The sequence below is a fragment of the Caenorhabditis remanei genome, chromosome IV, assembly GCF_010183535.1.
Source record: "Caenorhabditis remanei strain PX506 chromosome IV, whole genome shotgun sequence".
NCBI lineage: Eukaryota > Metazoa > Nematoda > Chromadorea > Rhabditida > Rhabditidae > Caenorhabditis > Caenorhabditis remanei.
In genome coordinates this window covers 14,983,799-15,007,168 of record NC_071331.1, presented here as the reverse complement: position 1 = coordinate 15,007,168, position 23,370 = coordinate 14,983,799, and the positions used below count along the sequence as shown (strand labels likewise).

At 35.5% G+C, this 23,370-nt stretch overlaps 5 protein-coding genes across 5 annotated transcripts; 2 read left to right on the top strand and 3 right to left on the bottom strand.

The window, feature by feature from the left end:
• Positions 1-1,395: 1,395 nt before the first annotated feature.
• On the top strand, positions 1,396-2,987 carry GCK72_014197 (uncharacterized protein; the record flags this gene model as incomplete). Its single annotated transcript, XM_003100755.2, has 5 exons — positions 1,396-1,512; positions 1,665-1,785; positions 2,064-2,400; positions 2,449-2,610; positions 2,708-2,987. 5 exons carry the CDS (start codon positions 1,396-1,398, stop codon positions 2,985-2,987), a joined length of 1,017 nt encoding a protein of 338 aa, XP_003100803.2.
• A 2,161-nt stretch (positions 2,988-5,148) lies between these two features.
• On the bottom strand, positions 5,149-5,740 carry GCK72_014196 (uncharacterized protein; the record flags this gene model as incomplete). Its single annotated transcript, XM_003100691.1, has 3 exons — positions 5,149-5,273; positions 5,570-5,648; positions 5,693-5,740. 3 exons carry the CDS (start codon positions 5,738-5,740, stop codon positions 5,149-5,151), a joined length of 252 nt encoding a protein of 83 aa, XP_003100739.1.
• A 4,954-nt stretch (positions 5,741-10,694) lies between these two features.
• On the bottom strand, positions 10,695-13,633 carry GCK72_014195 (uncharacterized protein; the record flags this gene model as incomplete). Its single annotated transcript, XM_053730177.1, has 8 exons — positions 10,695-10,766; positions 10,812-11,079; positions 11,133-11,537; positions 11,589-11,868; positions 12,360-12,431; positions 12,488-12,581; positions 13,123-13,249; positions 13,575-13,633. The coding sequence occupies 8 exons, from the start codon at positions 13,631-13,633 to the stop codon at positions 10,695-10,697; spliced, it is 1,377 nt and encodes a 458-aa protein (XP_053584949.1).
• Positions 13,634-20,092: 6,459 nt separating this feature from the next.
• GCK72_014194 (uncharacterized protein) lies at positions 20,093-21,796 on the top strand (the record flags this gene model as incomplete). The annotated part of the gene is made up of 6 exons (XM_053730176.1): positions 20,093-20,246; positions 20,293-20,600; positions 20,648-20,875; positions 20,918-21,349; positions 21,401-21,712; positions 21,761-21,796. 6 exons carry the CDS (start codon positions 20,093-20,095, stop codon positions 21,794-21,796), a joined length of 1,470 nt encoding a protein of 489 aa, XP_053584948.1.
• Positions 21,797-22,160: 364 nt separating this feature from the next.
• On the bottom strand, positions 22,161-22,969 carry GCK72_014193 (uncharacterized protein; the record flags this gene model as incomplete). The annotated part of the gene is made up of 2 exons (XM_003100662.2): positions 22,161-22,341; positions 22,392-22,969. The coding sequence occupies 2 exons, from the start codon at positions 22,967-22,969 to the stop codon at positions 22,161-22,163; spliced, it is 759 nt and encodes a 252-aa protein (XP_003100710.2).
• Positions 22,970-23,370: the final 401 nt, after the last annotated feature.

The following is a 23,370-nucleotide window of genomic DNA, read 5'->3' as shown; positions in this document are numbered from 1 at the left end:
TAGTAGACATGAAATGAGTTCATCACAACATCTTTTCAGATTATTCTTTTGCAACTGTAACTTTTCAAACACGCATTTCTTTAACAGTTATCCTTTTTGAGAAATTGTTTTACACGGGACGCGGGACAGAGGCATCCTAAAAATTGATTAACCACAAAACAAATACGATTATTGAAAACATGCTCAAAAGTATTCACATACACTATTTTTGGTTCCCGCACTCACTTGACTTCAGAAATGGTTGAAGTTATTCCTATGCAACAACTGCTCTTAAAATAAATAATCCATTTGGTCAACCAATTGCAAAAACATGCGGATGCTATAAGTTGTAGAAAGAAAAAGTAGTGTAGTGGAGCAAACAATCTAGAAGAAAAATGATCAGCTGATAATGACAAACATCAAAGAAATGGTCAGTTATCTTGAAGAAGAACTCAACGGGCGATAGGTTTCTCGAAAGAAAGAGATGCCTCAAGAGAGAATACAAGTAAAGAATGAAGAATGAATTTAGATTCATTGGTTTTCGATGAGTGAAGTGAACTGAAGGAGGACAAAGTATTCAATAAGAACAGATATGAATCAGGGGTTCAAAAGTGATAGTAATGGGAAGACGGAACAACTGAATTGCTGACTCAGAAAAGTATGAGAAATCGAATCGTTGTTCTAGAAAACAGGTACGAACGACGAAACAGGCCTAGAGAGTTCCCATTTTCCGACTCCCCAATGATATATCAGAAGTAATTCAAATCAGTCAAGTTACTATATCAAAACCAGCCGATTCCTTATAATTGAAGTCATTATGTTTCCAGAAACTTTCCACTTTCTAAAGTACACATTTCGAAACAATGTGACCCACTTGAGAGCATGCAGACCTCCTGACATGAAAAAACAAAAACGTGATTCGTAAGTGTTTTGATATGAAGACCAAATAAAATGAGAATAGTCCTCAACTGCGTTTCCAATGAACAGTCAGATTCTGTGTACCTCCTCCTTAATTTCCATTTTCCTCTTTTCTGTGATCCTTTCAGTTCCTCACGCAACAATTTTGCAACACAATTATCATGCGTCTCGTATTCCTGCACACTCTTTTACTCATTCATTTCGCTCAGAAAACAACCAACCCACCTTTTTCTTCAGTATCAGAAATGGTGTGATATGAGACGACGGGACAGGGCAAAGGGTTGCGTAGTGTAGCAGGGCATGGAGCTCCGCCCATTTCAACTACGCAGATGCCTAGATCTATGCTCGAATATAAAAGGAGAGAATCAAGAAGAAGACGTACTTCAATAACTCCTCCAAAACTTTTATTCCTTCTTTTTTCCTTTCGGCTTTTCATCTTCAGCTTTTCATTGGGTCATTCACTTCTAACTCTTAATTTTTCAGAAAACATACAGAAAAATGACCGTCAAAACTCGTTCAAGCATCGCCAAAAAGATCGAAAAAGATGCTCCAGAAGCTCAATATCTTGCCGTGAATCCAGATGAGATAACTAAACTTCAAGAGGAAAGCAAGAAGGTGAGATATTCATCTATTTTGAAAGTTTGAAGTGTGATCTGAAAAAAGATTTTATTCATTTATTTTTTCATCGTTCTTAATCTCGAAGTAAATGATAACCTAAACAACAATTGGAGAATATCATTCAACCTTCATCGTCTTTTTTTTTTCAGATTCCATACAAGCGAGAGATCGTCTGGCGTAACGTCGCTCTCTTCGTTGCTCTCCATTTCGGAGCCGCCATCGGACTCTATCAACTTATCTTCGAAGCAAAATGGCAAACCGTCATCTTCAGTATGTCTTGTTTCATTCCAATAGTTTGTTATCAGTTTGATCAGCGAGAAAGAGTAGTTGAACTTCTCATGTCGCCGAAAAATTTATGGCGTGATTCAAAAGAAAGATGACCACAAATTGTGGGAATGAGGAAATCGGAAGAGAAATAGAGAGTTAGAGAGGAGAAACGGGATGTAGTTCTCGATCATTCCGGGGGTTTTCGTTTTTATCAACACGAGACGATTGAGGGAAAATAGGAGAAAAGAAGAACGAAGTAAAAATAAATGAATTATATTCAGCATTCCTTCTGTATGTATTCGGAGGATTCGGAATCACTGCTGGAGCTCATCGTCTCTGGTCTCACAAATCATACAAAGCCACAACTCCAATGAGGATTTTCTTGATGCTTCTGAATAACATTGCTCTCCAAAATGACGTCATCGAGTGGGCTCGTGATCATCGTTGTCATCACAAATGGACTGATACTGATGCTGATCCACATAACACTACACGTGGATTCTTCTTCGCTCACATGGGATGGCTTCTCGTCCGTAAACATCCACAAGTGAAAGAACAAGGAGCTAAACTTGACATGTCTGATCTTTTGAGTGATCCAGTTCTCGTTTTCCAGAGAAAGTGAGTAGATTGCATTGAAGAGTCGAGTTCTAACTATTCAATTTTCAGACATTACTTCCCACTTGTCATCCTCTCTTGCTTCGTTCTCCCAACCATTATTCCAGTCTACTTCTGGGGAGAAACTGCCTTCATCGCCTTCTACACTGCTGCCACTTTCCGTTACTGCTTCACTCTTCATGCCACATGGTGCATCAACAGTGCTGCCCATTAGTGAGTTTTGACTTTCATTACTAGAATACATCTTGGAGATAAATCCAGGGAGAAACCACCAAAGAAAAAATACAAAATCAAATCCTCCTTTTTTCAGTTTCGGATACAAGCCATACGATCACTCAGTATCTCCAGTTGAGAACGTCTTCACAACCATCGCAGCCGTTGGAGAAGGAGGTCACAACTTCCATCATACATTCCCACAAGACTATCGCACTTCTGAATATTCCTTGAAATACAATTGGACGAGAGTTCTTATTGATGTTGCTGCCACTCTTGGACTTGTCTATGATCGAAAAACTGTTGCTGATGAAATCATTGACCGACAAGTTAACAATCATGGATGTGAAATTCAACGAGGAAAGTCAATGATGTAACTTGGCGGTTTTCATCTTTTTGTTTTATTCTGTACTGTTTTCAAACATTCGGGTTCGCTTTTATTGTTCCGTATTTAATTCAATCAATGAAGAGTTTTAATTTGCCTTTTCATTTGGAAAGTCTGGATATCAAATCGAACATTATATGGGCCCTCATCATGACAGATCAGCAAAATACACTCATCGTCTCCGATACTGCTCACTTGGAAACGCTACACAAAGGAAGCAGAAAATGTCAGCCGGCTGGGAACATAATAACCTCTTCCTGTTTCTCATCTACGGAACCATTACATTGAAAAATAAGAGAATCAATGTGGAGATACTCTAACGGCATCCTGACTTGAAAGGAGAATATGAATAGCGAAAGACAGTGGTGCCGGTTGGAAGATTATGATGGATTGAACTGAGAAGAGCTTCAATAGTGACTTCAACTGTTGGTTTCATTTATACCTGAGAATTTCTTGACTTTTTCTTTATTTGAACTGTTGCATCTTGAACTTTTGAACTCCTAATGAGATCTTTCAAGATCCGAATTCAAGATTGTCTTCTTCCAAAGTTTTCCGTAGAAGAGAAGTATCTTCAAAGATTCCTGGAGATGGTATCATACGCCCGTTTCGGGATTTTCCGAAAACTACGAAGGAGGATCAACAACTGAACTTCGATACATAATCTGATGATCCTTACGTTAGTGGAGATTTCAACAATGAATCAAGTAACTGAAGTTTCAGAGTTGTCTCGTTCTAATTGGAAAAAGCTGAAATTCGATCTAGAATCTAAAATAGAGTATCCGATCAATAATGGAAAGCTGACAAGATAGAAGATTTGGTATTCTGAATAGCCAATCTGTGAAATAGTCAGTTTCTGACTTGGAAAATATTAAATGAGCAACACTTGACTTTTCGAAGTATTTTGAATATCGACACTCAAACGGCATCTTGACATGAAAGGGGAATATGAATGGAGAAGGACAGTAGAGCCGGTTGAAAGATTGCGATTGATTGAGCTGAGAAGAGCTTCAAGAGGGACTTCAACTGTTGGTTACTCTTATACCTAATTTTCTCCGTATTGATTTCATAGTCAGATGATCACTGTTACTTCTCATTACCAATTTGAAACTTTTAAAATTCATTACCAATTTGGTCAATCTGTGAATATAATAGAAGTCGCATGGTGAGTGGGCTTCTTATTCAAGAACGCTAGTTAATAGTTACTAAAGCCAGTATTTTAACGACACCTGTAATAGAATTTATCAGACTTGTCAAAAACAGGCCCGGATTTAAAAATGGGTACACATTTTTAACAAAATTTTCTGAACATTTTCAAAAATTTAAAGCAGACTTGTCAAAAATCGGGCCGGCCCGGGCCGGGCCGGGCCGGGCCGAGATTTTTCTTGAGTTTGGCCCGCCGGGCCGGGCCAAAATTTTTCCTGATTTCAAAAAATGGGAACCCGTTTTTACCAAATTTTATTTGAAATTTTTCGAAAAAATAGAGTAAAAATGCCTTAATTATCATACATATTCACATTTTTCCTAAAATTTCCAAAAAAAAATCAAAAACTCAACATGTTTCAAAAGAGCCTGGCCGGGCCGGGCCGGGCCGGGCCGGGCCGGGCCGAGATTTTTCCTGAGTTTGGCCCGCCGGGCCGGGCCGGGCCGGGCCGGGCCAAAATTTTTCCTGACTTCGGCCCGGCCCGGCCCGGCCCGGCCCGGCCCGGCCCGTGACAAGTCTGATTTAAAGTGAAAGTGCTTAAATTATCATACATATTCACCTTTTGATTGAATTTTGAATTTTTAGTGAAAAACTATGCTTTTTCGAAAAAAATAAAAAATAAAAAATTAATGTTCGGAAACATGCCGTGGGCCCGATCCGTGAAAAGTCTGGAGTTTATAACATAACGCCCAGACGTCCTCACATAAAGTTGAAGCGAATATCATGGGAAAACCGCTTGAAACAATTTTCAGGTCTTCCTCCTCATTAATTTTCTTACCAGAAATCATAGTATCTATTTTTTCCACCTTTCAGAAGATTAGTTCCAATACAGTAACTGGATTCATCTTTTCAGAAGCTCGCTGTGCAACGATTTTTATTATTCCTTTTGTACATTTTTCTGTAAATTTCAGTCACAATTCAATAATTATTTTTTTTATAAAAATGATCAATATTACACGTCATAAACAGGGAAAGCAGTCTTATGCCATGAGTCAGTTTCAATATTTTGACTCTCCAATCGAACATATCGAAACGAATTATGAGGATGAACTTGTGGAAGACCAATTATCAGTGTTCCTGAAAATATAAATGTAAACATTAGCTGTTTTCTATAATTTCACTTTTATTAAATATCATCATCCAAATCGTATTAACTGAATTCAAAATTATTTATTATAAAGTTCGTTTCGACAGTTATACTGCGAGGCATACATATTTTTCCTAATTTTGGGTAAGTATTTTTATTTTCAACATCAATTTTCGCTGCTGATCTTATTAAAATTATCAAAATTTTCGATAGTTTGATTGATAACTGTTTTTATCACCATATGGCATCACTTGATGATACCCAATTGAACCACAAAAAAGCTCACCTGAAGAGTTATTACAGCACTTTGGAGGTCGAATTGTTGATTGAATAATATGAATTACTATGCATACGATCGACATTCCCTGAATTTAATCTTCCAGATGAACGCTCATTTAAAAGAACTTACACCAACAAGAAGTACAACATTTGGTGCCCATTCTACGAACACTTCCATCGCTATTCGCCCGAATTCCAACAGTTCCAGATCAATTTTTGCTTGATTTTTCAGCTGCAAATCAATATGAATTGAAGAGTGAACAGTGGGAAAGTGAGTGAAAGAGATAGAGGGAGAGTGGACAGTGGTTCGCTTATGTAAACGAAAATGAAAATGTATTTGTTTGTGATGGACAAACAACAATTTGAAAAAAAAATAAGAGAAAAGAAGGGTACGGACTGGTGGAGACACTCGTATGGGTTGGTCAAGGAAATAAGGTATTTGACCTCACAGACTCTTCTAACCACAGTTCTCTGACCTCTTTTACCTATAATAAAAGTGAATGAGGTAAAAGAGAAACTGATAACTGTGGGAGGGTTTGGCAGTGTATACTGATAGGAATCCAACTACGAGAACACAAATTAACTACAGATTTTGAGTTTTCATCTCAAAAATAACTGCAAAAAATAGAGAGCACGGAGAGTAAACATTATTATTATTTCATGGTGTTTTCAAAAATAGAGCCGATGAAAACACTCAACGAGAAAAAATATACCCGTCAAAGTGAGGACCCTTTACTGTTGAATCTAGCTAAAAGTGATTTCAGAGAACTTCAAATTATCAATTTGAAATGCATTTAGACATAAATTAAGGGAATTAAAAATAATTTAATATTAGATTGGAACAATATTTTCAATTTTTAATAAAGAAGATTTAATATTTTCTTCAAAGAGTTCAAAAGTCTAACAAAAAAAAGAATCAAAAAGATTATCAAAATGTTTCCAATCGAACTTAGAAGTAAATTTCCGATTATTTCTTGATATAAATCCAAATCTCGGTTAAGTTTCGAATAGTTTTCTCTGACAATGAATCCAGTTATCGATTTCAGAAAACTTGACTCTTGAATGAAATTCTTGAAATTATTCGAAGATTTTCAATAATCCATGAACCAAAGTAAGGATTAAACTAAAAACTTTAAATATATCAAAAATAGAATCTTAATGTGTTAATACCTTGGCAGGCATTTCATGCAGAATAATAATTGAACTAGAACTGAAAAAAGAGAAGCCAGAATTGCGGACATTCTCGTGATTTTTCGCATACATGTTATTTTTGAAATAACTCGAAAATGAGTCAGAATAAAAACAACGTCGTGCACCTGCTATGTTTTCTCACCAGTTCATTCGAATGGAAAAGTCATGTAGACAGAGATAATGAATGTGATTATAGAAAGGTATGAATTTCAGATAACAACAGTTATTTCACTTTAATATTCTTTCCTGAAACAGTGCTATTTGTAAACAATTAGTCACCGGTGAATCTTGAAATTTTCAAAGAATGAATAATCAGGAATCAGAAATTGTAATAAAATGACGTTTTGATTCAAGAAAATATCAGTTTCTAAAGAGATTGGGTCTTATCAGAAACTCATGTTTCCTGGTTTTTTGGTTCCCGTTTCCTAGTTGCAAAGACAACTTTTAAATTATTCATTTCCAATTTTTTTATCATGTTTTGAAAAGTAAATAACAAATCCATGAATAATATTTTGTGTTCTTTTCAAATGAAAGGTACGAGCACATTTTTCTGAAGTTCTGAAATCGACGATATTAGAAATTGTTTAAATTGCTCCAGATTTGATTTTCAAGAGGCACCTTTCAAATAAAATAAAAAACCAAAAAATTAAAAAGTTCAAAAGCACAATAAATGCACCACAAAATACAATTCTCTACATTGATAACAATGTTTGTACGGATTGATTTTTTTTCGCTTTCCCTCCCGTTCTTTTATCTGAAAAATGTAGAGTGATGTGATTGAATGAAAAGTTGGGATTTTTTGTTTAAAATTGTGACTTTGTACCTGATAAAACCAAATGATAATGGAGATTTATGGGCAGAATTTTAATTTGGCAACAATCAAAAGGTTCTTTTGATAATCTCTTGATCTTTTCTCTCATTAAATCTAAAAAACCACTTGAGAAACCGTTTGAAACTACGCAACAAAAATCAGAATGATAATGAAAATTTCCTTCCTGTGTGGGTTTAAGAATTGAGAAACTTGATAAGAAAACCAAAAGTTGAAACAATTTGTTTAGTTTGCATCGAGAATTGTCTTCCTTTCAGTCATTCAAATGAAAATTTAAGGAATAATCCTAAATCCCTCTCTCGAAAATACAGAAAGACAATAAATTGTGTTACTTCTGTCACTTTTTCTTTATTTGAAATGTTGCATCTTGAACTTTTGAACTCCTAATGAGATCTTTCAAGATCCGAATTCAAGATTGTCTTCTTCCAAAGTTTTCCGTAGAAGAGAAGTATCTTCAAAGATTCCTGGAGATGGTATCATCCGCCCGTTTCGGGAATTTCCGAAAACTACGAAGGAGGATCAACAATTGAACTTCGATACATAACCTAATGATCCATACGTTAGTGAAGATTTCAACAATGAACCAAGTAACTGAAGTTTCAGAGTTGTCCATGGCTTATTCTAATTGGAAAACACTGAAATTCGATCGAGAATCTAACATAGAGTATTCGATTAGTAATGGAGAGGGGACAACAGTAGAAGGTTCGGTGTTCTGAATAAACAAATCTGTGAAATAGGTCGTTTTTGTTGGAAAATGTTGGATGAGCAATCGTTGACTTCTGGAAGTATTTTGAATATCGACAATATCGTCTCCCTTAGTCTACTTCTAGTGGCAAATTCTAAACATTTTACCCAATTTGTATAAAATATCTTTTCCTCTCCGTTGTCGATTCAATATTATGCTTTAATTTTTTATTTAATTTTTTATTTTTCAGCAACTAATTGTTTGGTTTCTCCCGGATACACATGTTTCACATTTTGCCGAATTTCACGCAAACGAAACGATCATTTGAGATAGAAGATTAGATAGCTCTTTGAAGAAAATAAGACGCTTTGAGAAGATAACTATCTCTGGCCGAAACGAAATGTTCCCAAACAACGACTACATATTCCGATCCGGAACAAGAATTACAAAAACAGGATTATGAGTTCTTTTGTTGGACATGAAGTCAATATATTATCTGAAATTTTTGAGAGAATCCTGTTCTTGATTTTTCGGATTCGGGAAACTTTTTGTTCAGAAGATGTATTTCCTAACTTTCAGCTATTGTGAGCACCCAGTTCAAGTACGTCAAATCGATATCATTCATCGATCCGAGATTCGTAAAACCTCGCTTTTCAGTTTGGAAGCCTGTGCTGCAATCGGGGAGTCCCAGTTCTCTAAAACTTTCAAATCTGGTTAAATTAAAACTTTGAAAATTGAATATTATAGGTCAGATATTCATTGCCCACTGAACCTGAGAAGATTGTGAACAATTAACTGTTAATCCTGATTACTGTGGGAATGCCACTTCATCTTAACTTGGTAAATACACGGTGTGAATACATGCATCTCTTAATTTCCATTGCCTTTAACTCCCCAACATGAAGCTTTAGAAAAGAGAAACATCAGCTGCAAAAATTGTTCCACAGGATAGATAAAAATCTTCAGAACGAAAAATTGCCTATTCGGAACTACATGTTACGATCCACGACATTCCTCCGTCGAAAGATCCGAAAAGAAGATTTCGGGGAGGCAAAAAAGTCCGAGCGAATCATTTTCGGAAATAATTTTGTATTTTGAGTAAACTGAAAACGGTGAATTTTGAGAAAAAACTGAAAACTGAAAATACAAGCTAGTAAATTCTTGTTTCTTGCTTCTTTTAAAGCAAGAAACAAGAAAAGAAAATACAGTAAATGAAGGAAGTTCACGTTTTTAAGGATAACGGACACGGACATATTGAACTCTCAACTCTTAATTTTCACGTACCTTGCGTGCGTATTCAAAATAAATAAATAAATAAATAAATCAAAATGGTTGAGACTGGTAGAAAACGTGGAAAAATGTATTTGTAATCTTCAGAAATCCATCCTTGGTATAATTATTATTGTTTGACTTGTTTCTAAAAGAGAGTTCTAGAACTTGTTTCCAAACTATTTCTTACGCTTCTAAAACTATTCTTTCTGAAATATAAAGGAGTATAGTTGGAATATACAAACATTACATTTTCAGGGTAGGGCACTTTCTATTCAGATCAGATAAAAGTATCCAGGACACGCAAACAAAGTGTACATGTTGATCCGGGAACTGGAGTTTGTGACACTCATAAGCCACAACTAATTGGAACGGTAATAGGGATATCAATTTAATTTCGAGAACTCGAAAAAAACACTTCAATCTTTTTCTGAATTTTCCAAAACGTTATATCATTTGCAACTCTCTAACTGTTCAATTGAAGTCTTCTTTGAAGTGAGATAATCATTTTAATTTATCTGAGAATTGAGAAAACATGGACAGTTGACTTCTCACAGAACAAGAACCTCACTTGTTCTAACCGTGAATATTCTCAATTTGATATAATATCTAATCAGTTTAACTGTTTTTTGTTCTACATTTATTTCAGTTCCTTCACTCAAAATGAACTGACTAAATCGATGATCGCTATTCTCCCGTACAATTATTCCTTGTTTTGCTGAAAATGGCTAGTGATGCAAAATGTTCCTGATCGAAAGACGTCATATATCAACTTGTATTACATTAAAGACCATCATGATCAACGAGGTCTGTTGTAGACATCAATTTCAACCGAATTGTTTATTATGAGGTACGAAAAGAATACAAAGATAAAGAAGAACGAAGAAGAAAGATCCGTTATAATTGGCATGGATCTATTGATTTGATGCGAAGAAATCACAGAAAAATATCTAGTTTTTGTAGATCAATTATGGCAACTTATTGATTGAGAAAGTCAATTTAGGCAGATAAAAACATGAGATGGGAGCATTTTGGAAAGAATTTCTGAAAAATAGAAATGAAAGCGAGAAAGAGATTTCAAGTAATGATCATTTGAGAGTATACAAGAAAAAGCGGCAAAAAATGAGGATTTGGAGAGAGAAAACCATAGAAAATTAATTATTTCGAGTAGATGTACTCGGTGAGATCAGCAAAGAAGATGTTCTTAATAGTAGACGACAAATCGGCATTCTGAAAGTTGAATTAAAGTTTTTGAACTCAATTTTCAATTATTACCTGGACGTCTGTGTATAAGCACATAACCTCTCCAATTCTGCCAGCATAATTGTCAATTTTCAATCCATCATGATACAAATAATGAAGATCATTGAAGAGAGAAGTACGAACTTGTTCAGCACAATCTTTCGATTCACTCGAACTGTGATTACGTGGAGCCCAAATATTGAGAGCCAAAAGAGTGATGACCTCGAATTCTTTTATTATAATTTTATGCATTCTCTCGAGAATTGAAGTTCTTGCTGTTTGAAGAAGGTGTTTCAGACGCCTAAAAATGAATAAATATGAGAATAAATTCCTGGTTTTTTTGAGTTAATTTACATTTTAATAGTCTCGAATTCTTCTTTGTTCTGTCCTTCAACATTTCCCAACCAATATTCAACATCTCTAACATCAATATAAGTTGTCTGAGTGCACATCAGTAAATGTTCACAGTCTGCGTTGACTGGCATGTTTCGATATGTCCAATAGCACGACTCAATTTCCCAGAGAACCGGGTAGAATAGAGCACAAATTCTTTTCTGTTCTTGTTCATCACACAATGCATATTCATCAAATGTGTTTTTCAAAAATATATGAAGAAGTTCGACTTGTTTTTGATAAATTTCAAAAACTGTTTCTCGTGACGCTTTCACAATTGGAATTCCAGTGGGGCCGAAGATTTTTGAATCTTGTTGAACGTGAGGAAGAGAAAGTTCCACTTCCAGACGATTCTTTGTAAATTCACTGAAAATTAGAATTGTAAATAATTTATGTTTCGTTTTTTCAATGTCTCACTTGTAATTGATTAGTACTTTATTGATAAGAGTAGCTCTTGTTGTCACGAGGTTCGGATTTCCGATTGTTGGAATTGGACGAACCACATGAATTGATGGATTGATAGTAAGATTTTCAACAAGTGGAGGAGTATGCACTGGTTGAGGTGACTTCCCTTCTGATCCAGTATCTGATTCTTCTCCTTCTCTTTTAATTGAATCCATCAATGCAATATTCTTCAAATCTTCCTCATCTCTTGATTGTGGCTTCACATGGTCAGGTGATCGATGGCCAGCAACGACTGAAATCTGTTTCAATGAATTATTTCACATGCTATTCTCATGACCTCCATTCTATTACTATTTCCCTAAACAGTGGCATAAACTGTGACCAAAAATCAAATTTGTCTGCCTCTGTTTCACTGATGCCACCATGAACATATTCGTTCAACACGACGCGCGTTTGTTCTTCGGAAAGACCAGAATGATATTGCTGCACCATACATCCCCCCTTTCTCTAAGTGATACGACTGTCTCCTAGTCAGGTCAGATATTCAGTTGTTTTAATGAACTCATTCCGTGCTGGATTGTTTCTAGTGCGCCGCCGCGCATTAATGAATCGTTAATGTTAACAGACCGATGACAAACTTCCAGTTTACGAATGAATTTAGATCAAATAGAAAGAAAGAGAAGGGGTCGTAGAATCAGTGATGTTAGATGCCATATTTAAACAATGAATATTCAAAATAAAATGAAGAAGAGGAAGAAGGAAAAGGTAGAATATAAAACTCACGATCAACTTGAAGACCAACTTGAAGACATCTCATCCATCTGCATTTTTGACATGTCGTTTTTCGGGAAACTGCTAAAAATTTATGATTTGTAACTGATCTATGTCACAATATTACTGTAGATACTCACTGTTTAATGCGCAAGTGTTGTATCCTCTTCTACAAACAAACGTCTTTTTGACTGCAACACTTCGTCGGAAGAATGCAGCGCATGCTCGACAGATCTGAAATTATTGTTTTGTTTACTTGTTATCAGATGAACAAAAAGTGAACGAGAATCTATCGGCTACAGAATTCACTTTTGCAAAACTAGAAACCGGTTCCAGGTAGATCTCGATACGGCTCAAAGTCTCTAGCGGAACAAATGAATACATTTTTTTTAGAAAATATATGAAATCTAGTTTCAACTTTTGTCTCGTGAGTTGTGATGTGTGATAACTAAATAAAGGAAAGTGAAGGGATACTGTAGTAATCAAGATTCCAAATAATGTAACAGGTGCTTCATATCACAATTATAGTTTCCCTTCAACTTCTCAGCTTAATATCAAATTACTTCCAATATCTTTTGAATTCCCTTGTTTTGTTGTGAAACTTTGTTTCTTTGTGTGCTAATCAATCTGGACGAGATTCAGAAACGAAAAGTTTCTATCTAAGAGAAACGGCGTCTTCTTAGATGGATATCTATACATCAACACCACTTTTCTGGTGTCTAGATCGTTTTGTCCTCTTCTTGTTTTCCTCATCATTCTCCCTCCGAAAACTCACATCTATTCCGAAATGCTGGGATCCATCGTACCGTCTATCGCAAACTCGGCAACGAATATCCGAAGCGGAGAGAACATTTGGACTCGTCGATGTACACGGAATAGACAATGGAGAATTCGGGTGTCCCCTGGAAAGATTTTAGAGATTTTAATTGCGACAATCGAGACTTCCGAAAACGGTCTTGATCTTTCGTTAGGAAAATTTTTGTTCCAGATTTAAAAGCTACTCGTTTCAATGATTGCTAAGATAAACATTTCGGTGAAAAGTTATTTGCACGATAGTCGTGCTCATGAATCACAAAAATATTTCTTTGAAAAGTTGTGCAAGTTTTTTGCAGAACTGATAATGATTTTTTTTTAAATTAAATGTATTTCAGTTGTTGGTAAACAATCACAAAACAATGATCAAGAAGCAATATATGAAATATCAATTGCTCTAATTGGATAACTCACATCATGACGGTCTGGAGCGTAACAGTCGGATCAAAGTGAAGAAACGGGCCGCTGATCATTACACACAAGACGGGCGGTGCACCAATTCAGATATCAACGGGATACAAGAGTACTGTAATCTTTGGCTTGTAAGGAACAATGACGTCATCAGAAGGTTTCGAGAACGCCGATCTCTGAATGATTCGGCGAGGAAGAGAAGAGAAAATGAGGAGAAAAGTGAGAGATGATAGAGTTGAAATCAGCACTTATCACCACAACTTGTGTGGTTTCGATGGTCGAGAATGGATGAAGAAAAAAGAGAAAATTGAGTATTATTATGCAAGTTTGTACACGTTGTTGCCATTTGAACAATGCTGCGGGTGGGAATAGACAGGGACCGAAGGGGCGGGGCTGATGAGATGGGTGGGCGGGATTATTAAGAGAAAATGAGCGGAGACGTCACAAGCATGGGAACCAAATATTTGGGAGAGAAATATGACAATTTGAGATATCAGTCTGCGGATCAACAGTACTACGAGGCCCATTGAACAGTTGATTGCAGAAAAGAGAACGAAGTCTCTGATCTTGCCACGTCATCTAATTACGAAACTACACACAATCAGTGAAGAAAGCGGAAAAGGAGGCTAGAATCATTTTTGATCAATCAAGGATATTGAGAAACAATGCGGAATGGGGATAAGATAATCATAGAGCATATGGGGTCAACTGAATGGTTATTCACTTTGCCGAATTCTTCATGACGGTTATTAGAAATGAAAGCGTAATTTTTCGAAATTATTCTGAAATTATTATCTCTGAATCACACTAACCAATACGATTGGAATGTAACAATTTGAACCTGTATGTGTACTTTGGTACCCTCCCCGATATCATTTTCTCGACCTGTTATATCAAATCGTCTGTCACAAATCAGAACAATTGACGATGAATGAGAGAGTATGCATCATTTAGTGACTGATTCGTACATAGAACATGTTCCTGTTTTCACTCCTGATTCATTATCTTATCATGTGTTTGTCCCGTGTGTTGGGAGGTTAACATTTTCAATGCAGGAGGGTGAGATTTGAAATGAGAAATGAGAATTGTTTCCAGATTACAGTAGTAGACAGTTGACGTCATTGAGAATGCATTGATAAACAAACTATCCTACTGTAGTCTCGTATCATTCATTAAATTTATAATAGCGGGCGGAGAGAAAGGAGGAGACGGCTTCTTGCAGAATAAGTTTTCTCTTCTAAAAAACAAAAAGCTGATAGGAGGGATTACGGTAGTTTTAATGAGATGACTGTGATTTATCAATTGTCTGATTCATAAACGAATTCAGAAGTTGTTTCGGTGAACAACGATAAAGGAAAGAGAAAAAGAGGAAGAGGCAACACAGAAACTTCTATTATAAAGACTGTTTGACTGTGCACATGAAAACAAACTAGACACCAATGACATACAAAGTTGATGTACTCTACAATGATATCAGATCACACAAAAAATCATCAGATTTCAGATATTTACTCTAAAAGGAACTGTGAACTAACTTTCTCGACTGGGAAGTTTTAGAATGAGTTCGATTGAAAAGAGACTGGAAATCTCGAAGTTCAGGTAACTTTCAAATGGTCAGAACAGATTGTGTCGGGGAAACTAGAAAAACTCCTCATTTCACAAACTCCGAAGTGTCCTGATATGAGTAATGAAAAAAACTTTGAACCTATTGGATTATAAGCTTTTCATTTATTTATTTTCGTAATCCCAGATTATGATAGAAGCATTTTATCAAGTAGACATTTGAACAGATTATGCACAACCCCTACTATCTCTCCGTGGAGGACAGAATCACAAGAAAATGAAAATCTCAAGGATTTTGAGCTTTTATAAGAAGACTGATTTGTGTGCAAACTTATACTTTTAAAGGTCGTATGACGAGAGAAAAAAGAAAACTAAATCCGAAAAAGAGGCCTTAATAAAAGATAGGACACCGTATAAATACATGACTGAATTAACTTTTTGCGCTTTGTTCCCGTCAACAAGAAAATGCTCCGACGGTCATTCACATGACGCGTAAAAATACTGTTCCGGAAAACAAAAGTTTGGAAAAGGACAGTCTGGTGCCCTCATTGGCAAACAGGTTATCAAAACACACCTGTTAACAAGAATAATACACTTTTCGAACATTGTTATTTGTGTTGGAAATCGAAAAGAGGAAGGAAAAGAGTACGAAAAAGAATACAAAAAATAAACTGAGACGAATGAGAACAACCAAATGAACTTGGAGAAAGGGAACAAATAGAAATGAAGCTTTTTGTTCGGGTTCGAAATGTTTTCTGGATTATGGTAGAGAAGAAGGCGGAGATAGATTTCGGAAAGATTTGGATGTTTGATAGGATCTAGAGAAATGAAGAAGGACAAGAATTCTCTATTCGGAAAAGAGAGGGACGCCTTCTGTTTTGTGAAGAGGAGGAGAGGTGATCAAGAACATTTTAGTGTTGGGGAATAAGCTCGACACATCACAAAAATATGTTGTTATTTGGTTGAGTGAGCACTCCGTACACTTGAATCAAATCGAGATTAAAAACCACAATTTTTTGAATGTTGCTTCTCAAAATGACCAATAGAATGAAACTACTGCAACGGCTGAGAGATTTGATAAACTTATTTCGAAATTTAACAGTGACAGATCAGAAATTCTTGATTACGGTAGATTCAGAAAACAGAAACTGAGACAAGATAGAGATAGAGTTCCAGAAATAAATTCAAAGTACATTATATCACAAAACAAAACTTGAGACAGACTAGTTTCCCAGAATATTTCGAATGCAAAAAATAAACTCCCAGCTGTTTTCAATTTTAATTTTTTTTTCTTCAAAGAACCGAGAACTTCGAAAAATATTTTCGGCTTTGAACTCTCTTCTCAGACCAAAAGTATTTCATTTTCTGGAAATTCAAACGAATTTTCTGAAATTAAAACGACAAACTTCTAAATAAAGACTTTTTGTTCTATGTTGAGTCATAAATTCAGCAAACCCATTTTTGTTTTTGCACCTTTTTTTAAATTGCAGAATTTGTCTGAAAATATGTTTTTTGATTAAATGAAGATTAAACAAGCCGTTTTTCCGAGAATGATATCAAAACATTGGATAAATTAGAAGTACATCTGATTATAACCACCAACGCATTAGTAGAAGACTTACACTTTTTGAAAGCTAAAAATGTGCTTGATCGAAGCAATACAACATCATCGTAACTAGACACTATTAACAGATTAGAAGGTACCAGATGACACTTATCCGTTCTTTTGAAGACCAATAATCCAACACATCCGTGGATGATCTCAAATGAATCCCTCCGTTCATCCAGATGATGTTATTCACGCGACAGATCAGTTGGTTTGAGTTGATTTTCGTGATAGAGATAAACTCAAAAAAAGAAAGAAAGAGTCTAAAAGTCCAGCCTTGAGATTTATAAAGATGAGGAGGGTTTCTCCGAGCAAAAATTTTATGTGAGTGAAAAAACTGACTCCAATCAAAGAAACTACCTACTATCTGACTGTTCAATGTCAAAACAGTGAGGTTCTATCTAAAATAAATGGAATATGGGAAACATTAAAAATAAGAAATTCGCGAAAAACATTGAGAAGGAATATCTTTTTATTTTTTACAGATTGTCCTCAGTAATTCAATGAGTGGCCAAACAGTCTTGTACTAATTTACAGCAACGTTTGATCTTCAATATTCCATTCAAATGAGACGGTAAGTGAGTCGATTGCGAGAAAGATTGTACCCGATAGATATCCGAAAGGGATGGAAACACATTTGAAGAATACTGTAGTTTCTTCATTCCTTCCTAGACAAATCTTTATTCATGTTCAAACAAGCAGAAAACAAGATACATTATGTATTACTTACTGATATGAAATCATATGTTCAAACTATATATACTACTACTTCCAAATCAGGAAATTTATTTGAAAACTGATTAATACAACACAGGTTTGGGAAAAGAGGAGACTCCTTCAAAAGTCTGCAAAAAATTAAATTCCTAGTATTGGAGAGCGATAAATCAGCATAAGTACACCTAATGTGCTCTGAGTTCATTTCTCTTTTTTCTCTGCAAAATAGACGACTAGACTCTGTGTTCGATCACATTCATTTCTCCAAAATCGCTTACTAATCATATGAGTTGCAAAGCCATGCATGATTATCACTTTTTGGAATTAAGAAATCAGAATGAACCACCTGTTTATGCTTCATTTCACTGAGTGATCCGTCTGATTAGATGATCGAAGTGAATAGGTTGACATATACAAACTACACAGTTACTCAGGTTTCTTGAGGTAGAATTAGAACGAAGATCCACATTATCTCCAGTCATCACACCTAGTTACCAGTCTTATCGAAGTCTCAAATCTCCACGGAATACTGTGAAACAAGAGAGAAATTGGTGTGGATCTATGAATGTAGAGATGAATTCGTGCCGGTTCAAGATAAAAAACATTTGAAAATGGATAAAAGTTCAAACAATGATGAAGAGAGTATTTCTGAACAGTAGGGAGTGTTGGAAACATAAACGAGAGGTGGGTTTCAGCTGAAAAAATGGGCGATGTTTTTCAATTCATCGTTTTTTTAATTTGAAAATTTCAAAGCCAATGAGGCTATTATCAATGTTTCTTCGTCAGCCAATTGTTCAGCTTCAGTAAATCAAGATTTATTGAAACGATTCGATTTTCAGAAACACAGAGAGTACGGCAACACCATAATTTAGAAATCGTGTCTTGCTCAAAACTATAATCGAGAGAAAATAGATTCTTGGAATGTTTAGACAATTCATTATTTACAAATACATAGACACGTTTTATGAGAAGACAAATGGTTTCCAGATTATAGAAAACCTAATAATACGTCTGGTGAGAACAAGGCTATCACAAAGGTCGTGTGCCAATTTTATATTGGAGTTCCCAGCCATGGAACATTTTGGTTTTTTCAGGCGGAGGACCCGAAGATTAGTCGAAGTTCAAAAATTCAGCTCATTTGGTTAATCCCTGACCGTACGACAACCTTGGGTGAGACTACTTCTCAAAAAAAGAATGAAATAAACACTGAAAAAATCGAAAGTCTATAAATTATTTAGTAATTCGATTTATCTGAATCAAATTTAGTTTTCTGACTTTTGAACATTTCTATTTTCCTGCAACAGGGTGGTTGCTCTTTGCTCAGTTCGGTTAATTCTGCTAATGCAGAGAAATCTTGTTATTTTTTTCATCAGAATTCAAGAAATAAACAAATATAATTCTTGGTTTTGAGACGAAGAGAACCACGTCAAATTCTGTGAACCTTGCTGACGCAATTGCTGTATTATTATTTAGGTTATTATATTTTTAGCCTTACATGAATGGTAAAAGACGTCTAGTAATACTAGTAGCAGTACGAAAAATAGAAAAATAGACAACAACAAGTCGTTTGATTCTACAGTAAGATAGCTGCGAGATGTGCGGAACGAACGAAAATGAATAAGAATAAAACAGATCGGCCTAATTCATTCCGATAGATTGCATGGTTTTTTACAAACAAAAAGCTCTATCCGGATTGTGTGTATTGTGAAAATTCCTATTTCATGTTCACTTTTTCTTAAAGAAAAAAATTAACAGAGATTCATAACAAAAGATAGGTTTGCGAAGACAACAGAAATCGATCTCAGAATCTGAGATTCTCAGAATCTGGGAACTCAGATTCAAATCTAATTTTTTAGCGTACGTTGTTGTATTTCTGTCGTTGTCATATTATTTCAGGTTCAGGTTATCGAGACGTTTTTCTTATTCTTAAAATATATGTGGGGCTCATGTAGAACTTTCAAACCAAGTATTTATATTTTAACCACCTTGAGTTAGAAAAAATATTCTACAAATGTTTGTAATATTTATTAGAAAATGTTTTTTTAATAAAATTTTACAGCTTTCATCGTTTTTAGTTCCGAAAAAGAAGGTTGCGTACTGTGAGAGAGACGCATAGCATTTTTTTTCTAACTGGTCTCCACACGATTACAGTAGTTCGCGTGCAGACACTTTTAATGGAAACCGTTTTAAAAACGCGTTTTCTCTTATCACGGTGATTTTTTCGGAACCACCTCCTTTCATTCTAACGAATTTTTCTCGAAATAGAATTAAAATTTTCGGAAAAGTAATTGTAGTTATCCGAGATAACTGGAGGATCCATGGCAGTTAAAAAGAATTTTCGAAAAATTTTTAGTCATTTTCGAGAAAAACTCGTTAGAATGAAAGGAGGTGGTTCCGAAAAAATCACCATGTCTATGGACCTTTTCATGAGTTGTGCGATTTAAATTCGTGAAAAGGTTCAATACCAATGTAGACTATTTTTGTTTTCTAACTTTTGTTTGGTTATGTTTTTCTTCACATTTTTCAAATTGAATCAAAATATCGACTCTTTCGTGTTGTTCTCAACGCAGACGTTTTTATTTTATAAATTTTATAAAAAAATTAAGTTCTAGACAAATATTGCAAATTTCCAGAAAAAATGAGATCGGAGGGGTACTTATTTCCACCACCGAAGAAGCTAAAAGAAGAAGACGAGTTTCTTGCATTAGTAGTTGAAAAAACAGGCGACGAAACCAGAACATCAATGAGGCAAAGTGAGATTTACGCTTACAGCCAGCACATCAGAATCAGAGGTAAATATCCAAGCTGTAGTTTGATTAATTGATACATTTATTTAAGATGGTTACATGGTTATGCCGAAGTATCATTGGAATGGTTTCTCTCCAGGCGAATGGTTTTTTGCTAAGGTGGTTTATGCAAAGAGTCGTGATGAAAAATCGTCCTATGAACGAGAACTGAGAGATATTCGCAAAATTAAACCAACGGAATATGTGAAATACAGAATTCCTAAAACCACATTTGAACATGGATACGTTCGGGTCGAGTGCTTATTTATACTTTGCCCAGATTTCATTCGTTACAGACATACGAATAATTCTTATGGATCTTATAAAAAACTGATTTTGATGGATATGGGGCAAGGTTTCGTAAGTTTTCAGCCCTCTATTTTGTTGCTGAGTATAGCTTATTTCAGGTCTACAATCACAGTAGGGATACGAAATTGTTTACTAGTGTCCATCCGGAAAGAAAATATTGGGGAGTTTTCGAGTTTTGCGCAAAGGAAAATGGGGCGTGCAATTTCGGACATCGATCCGAGTTGCGCGATCAAACTAATCACGTATTAGAGCGGGATTCGATGTGGCAACTCGATCATATCAGCAGAACTCCAACAAAAGAAGAATCTGTGATGATGGATAATTGGGTTTAGCCGGTTGCTTTTTATTTAAAAATGTTTTCTTTACAGCTAAAAAAACTACGAAAAGATGCCGAAGATTTTGACAAAAAGCTTGAACAAGAAGGAGCTTACTCTCAACATGATGGACGACATCATTCAACATCAGAAAAAATTTCTCAAAATGACCACGATGTTACTCTGACGCAATCAACACTCTCAATTACGGATCAGATCGAAACACTGAGCATTTCTGGACGGCACACAACACATCAGATGCCTTCATCGTCCGAAGTTTCTATCGAAGACTCTTACAGCCAGCATACCCTTACTTCTCAATCAGATATAAGTTATAATCCTCACGAATTCTCCAGTTTCCGTGAGATGGAAGAGCATCGTTCACGAGTTATCATAGAAAAAGACGTGGAGGATCAAAATGGAAAACTTGTACGAAAATGGTTTGATAAAGAAACTCATGAGTCATCTCCCGATCCTGATATTTTGGTATGTTTTAATTTACTTTCAATTTCATTCATGAACGCAGCAATATTACAGCATTTCAAATTCGATTCTCGCTATAAAGTCGTCGAACCTCCTCAACAGCCACCAGTCGTGCTTCCTCTGACTAATCGCGATCGCACACTATCAGAAAGCTCAGTTCGCAGAAGTTCTTTGGGACACCCTCTTGCTTCTTCAACTCCTCGCCCAAGCCCGGAAACAACACGTCGAAGTTTTAATTCAGTTGAATTCATCAGATCAGAAGAATCCGAAGATGAACATGAGCTGGACGAAGATGAAACAAATAACCTGGAAAGCAATCAAAATTTCATGAATCAGACTTCGGATACAACTATGATGTGCAGAGATGTGAGTTTTATTGATTTTCCATTCACTTTTTTATTTGAAATTTCACAGAACAATGCAAATCCCTTCCGCCCTGGACATCCTTAATTACTCGGTCGACATTCATTCTTCAAATCAAAGAAATTTGCCAATATTCGGTCCTAAATCTCGATCAACTTTTCATAATTATTGCAACTTTTTTCTACTGTATTAAATATAACACATTTCTTTACGAACTTCTTTATTAAGCGATTCTTTTATAAATAAGTTTTGGACTAGAACGTTATTCGAAGAAAAATAATTGTTGAAATCATTCGAATGCTTTAGAAATAGAAAACTTTCTGTTAAACTGCAAGATTGCCATTACTTCATTCGACATGAAATGTTTGGAAGTAATACAATAATCATTGAGAAAAGGAAAAATTGTAGTTTCGGAATGAGCAATATGATTAACTATCTCTGTAGGTATTCTTCATTGAAACATATTATTCGCATGCTTCTCCTGAAAATCTTTCTCGTTCATATTCCAGGCTGTGAAAAACATTGAATTCGATTGAACTTTGAACGAAGCCACGTATCCATCTGATTCCCTCACTATATAGTATTGACTGGAGAATTTAAAAGAACGGAACATGATGGGGTGAATCTCGTATCTGAAGGATATATTTTAAATTTACAGATGGTGTGAAAAGTGATAGCTAACCTTTCTAGGTAATGATAAACTGGAAACTTTTTCATTGAATCGAAAGTTTTGAAACTGCATTGACTCATGATTACATCAGGATGTAATTCGAATGATTCATCAACAAACATATAGACAAACTTCAAATTTCGATATCCATTACTCGATTTCCAGTCATTCAAAAACTTAATTACTGCAGAATCGCTTAGTTCTCCGTAGTATACGTATAACTCTCTTCCTTTGAAATTAGCCAGAAGAATGTCTGCCTTGTCACCAGCCCAATAATACAAAACTTTCGTCTCTGCAAGTCCTGGAACTTCTTCAGTCTTCGAGTCTTTCGGTACAATTAAAATAAGGAATTCTAGAACTGGAGAGTAACTTAAAAACGATGCCAACTGTGATGCCGCTGTCCGATTGTCCATAAGAAAAATCTGACTGCTTGTTATGCTTGTCACTCTTGGTATATAGTAACCGCCTTTCAATTCGTATTTGATATTCGTTCCGATCCAACTGAGGAAAAAGTTGTGAATTGCTAGTAAAATGGTTTCTATTTCTCCTTCGTCGCAACAAATAAGAAACTCTTCGCTCTCCGTTGGCATACTGAAATTGTTGATATTTATTTTCAAGTGGATACGGTATAACTCACCAACACTGCAAACTCATTCCCATAAAGTTCATTTTAATTGGAATTCGATCCCCTATTTCCGGCTTCGATCTTATTCTCAGAAAAATAAACTCTTCTCCATTGTACGTAGATGCAATTCTAGTATCTTCCGTTGAAAACCAATGATAAAAAATTGTTTCGAGTTCACTTGATTTCAATTTCAAAATTCTTCCCACAAACTCTTGTAGTTTTCTCGAACAGAAGGACATTAAAATCAGTTCAATCAGCTGCATTCTTTTCAAAATTTCCTTTTGAACAACCCAAGGAAATTTTGAAATTTTCATCCTGAAAAACAAAAAAAAAGGTTGTGAAAAAAGTGATGCGGCAGTGATGTGA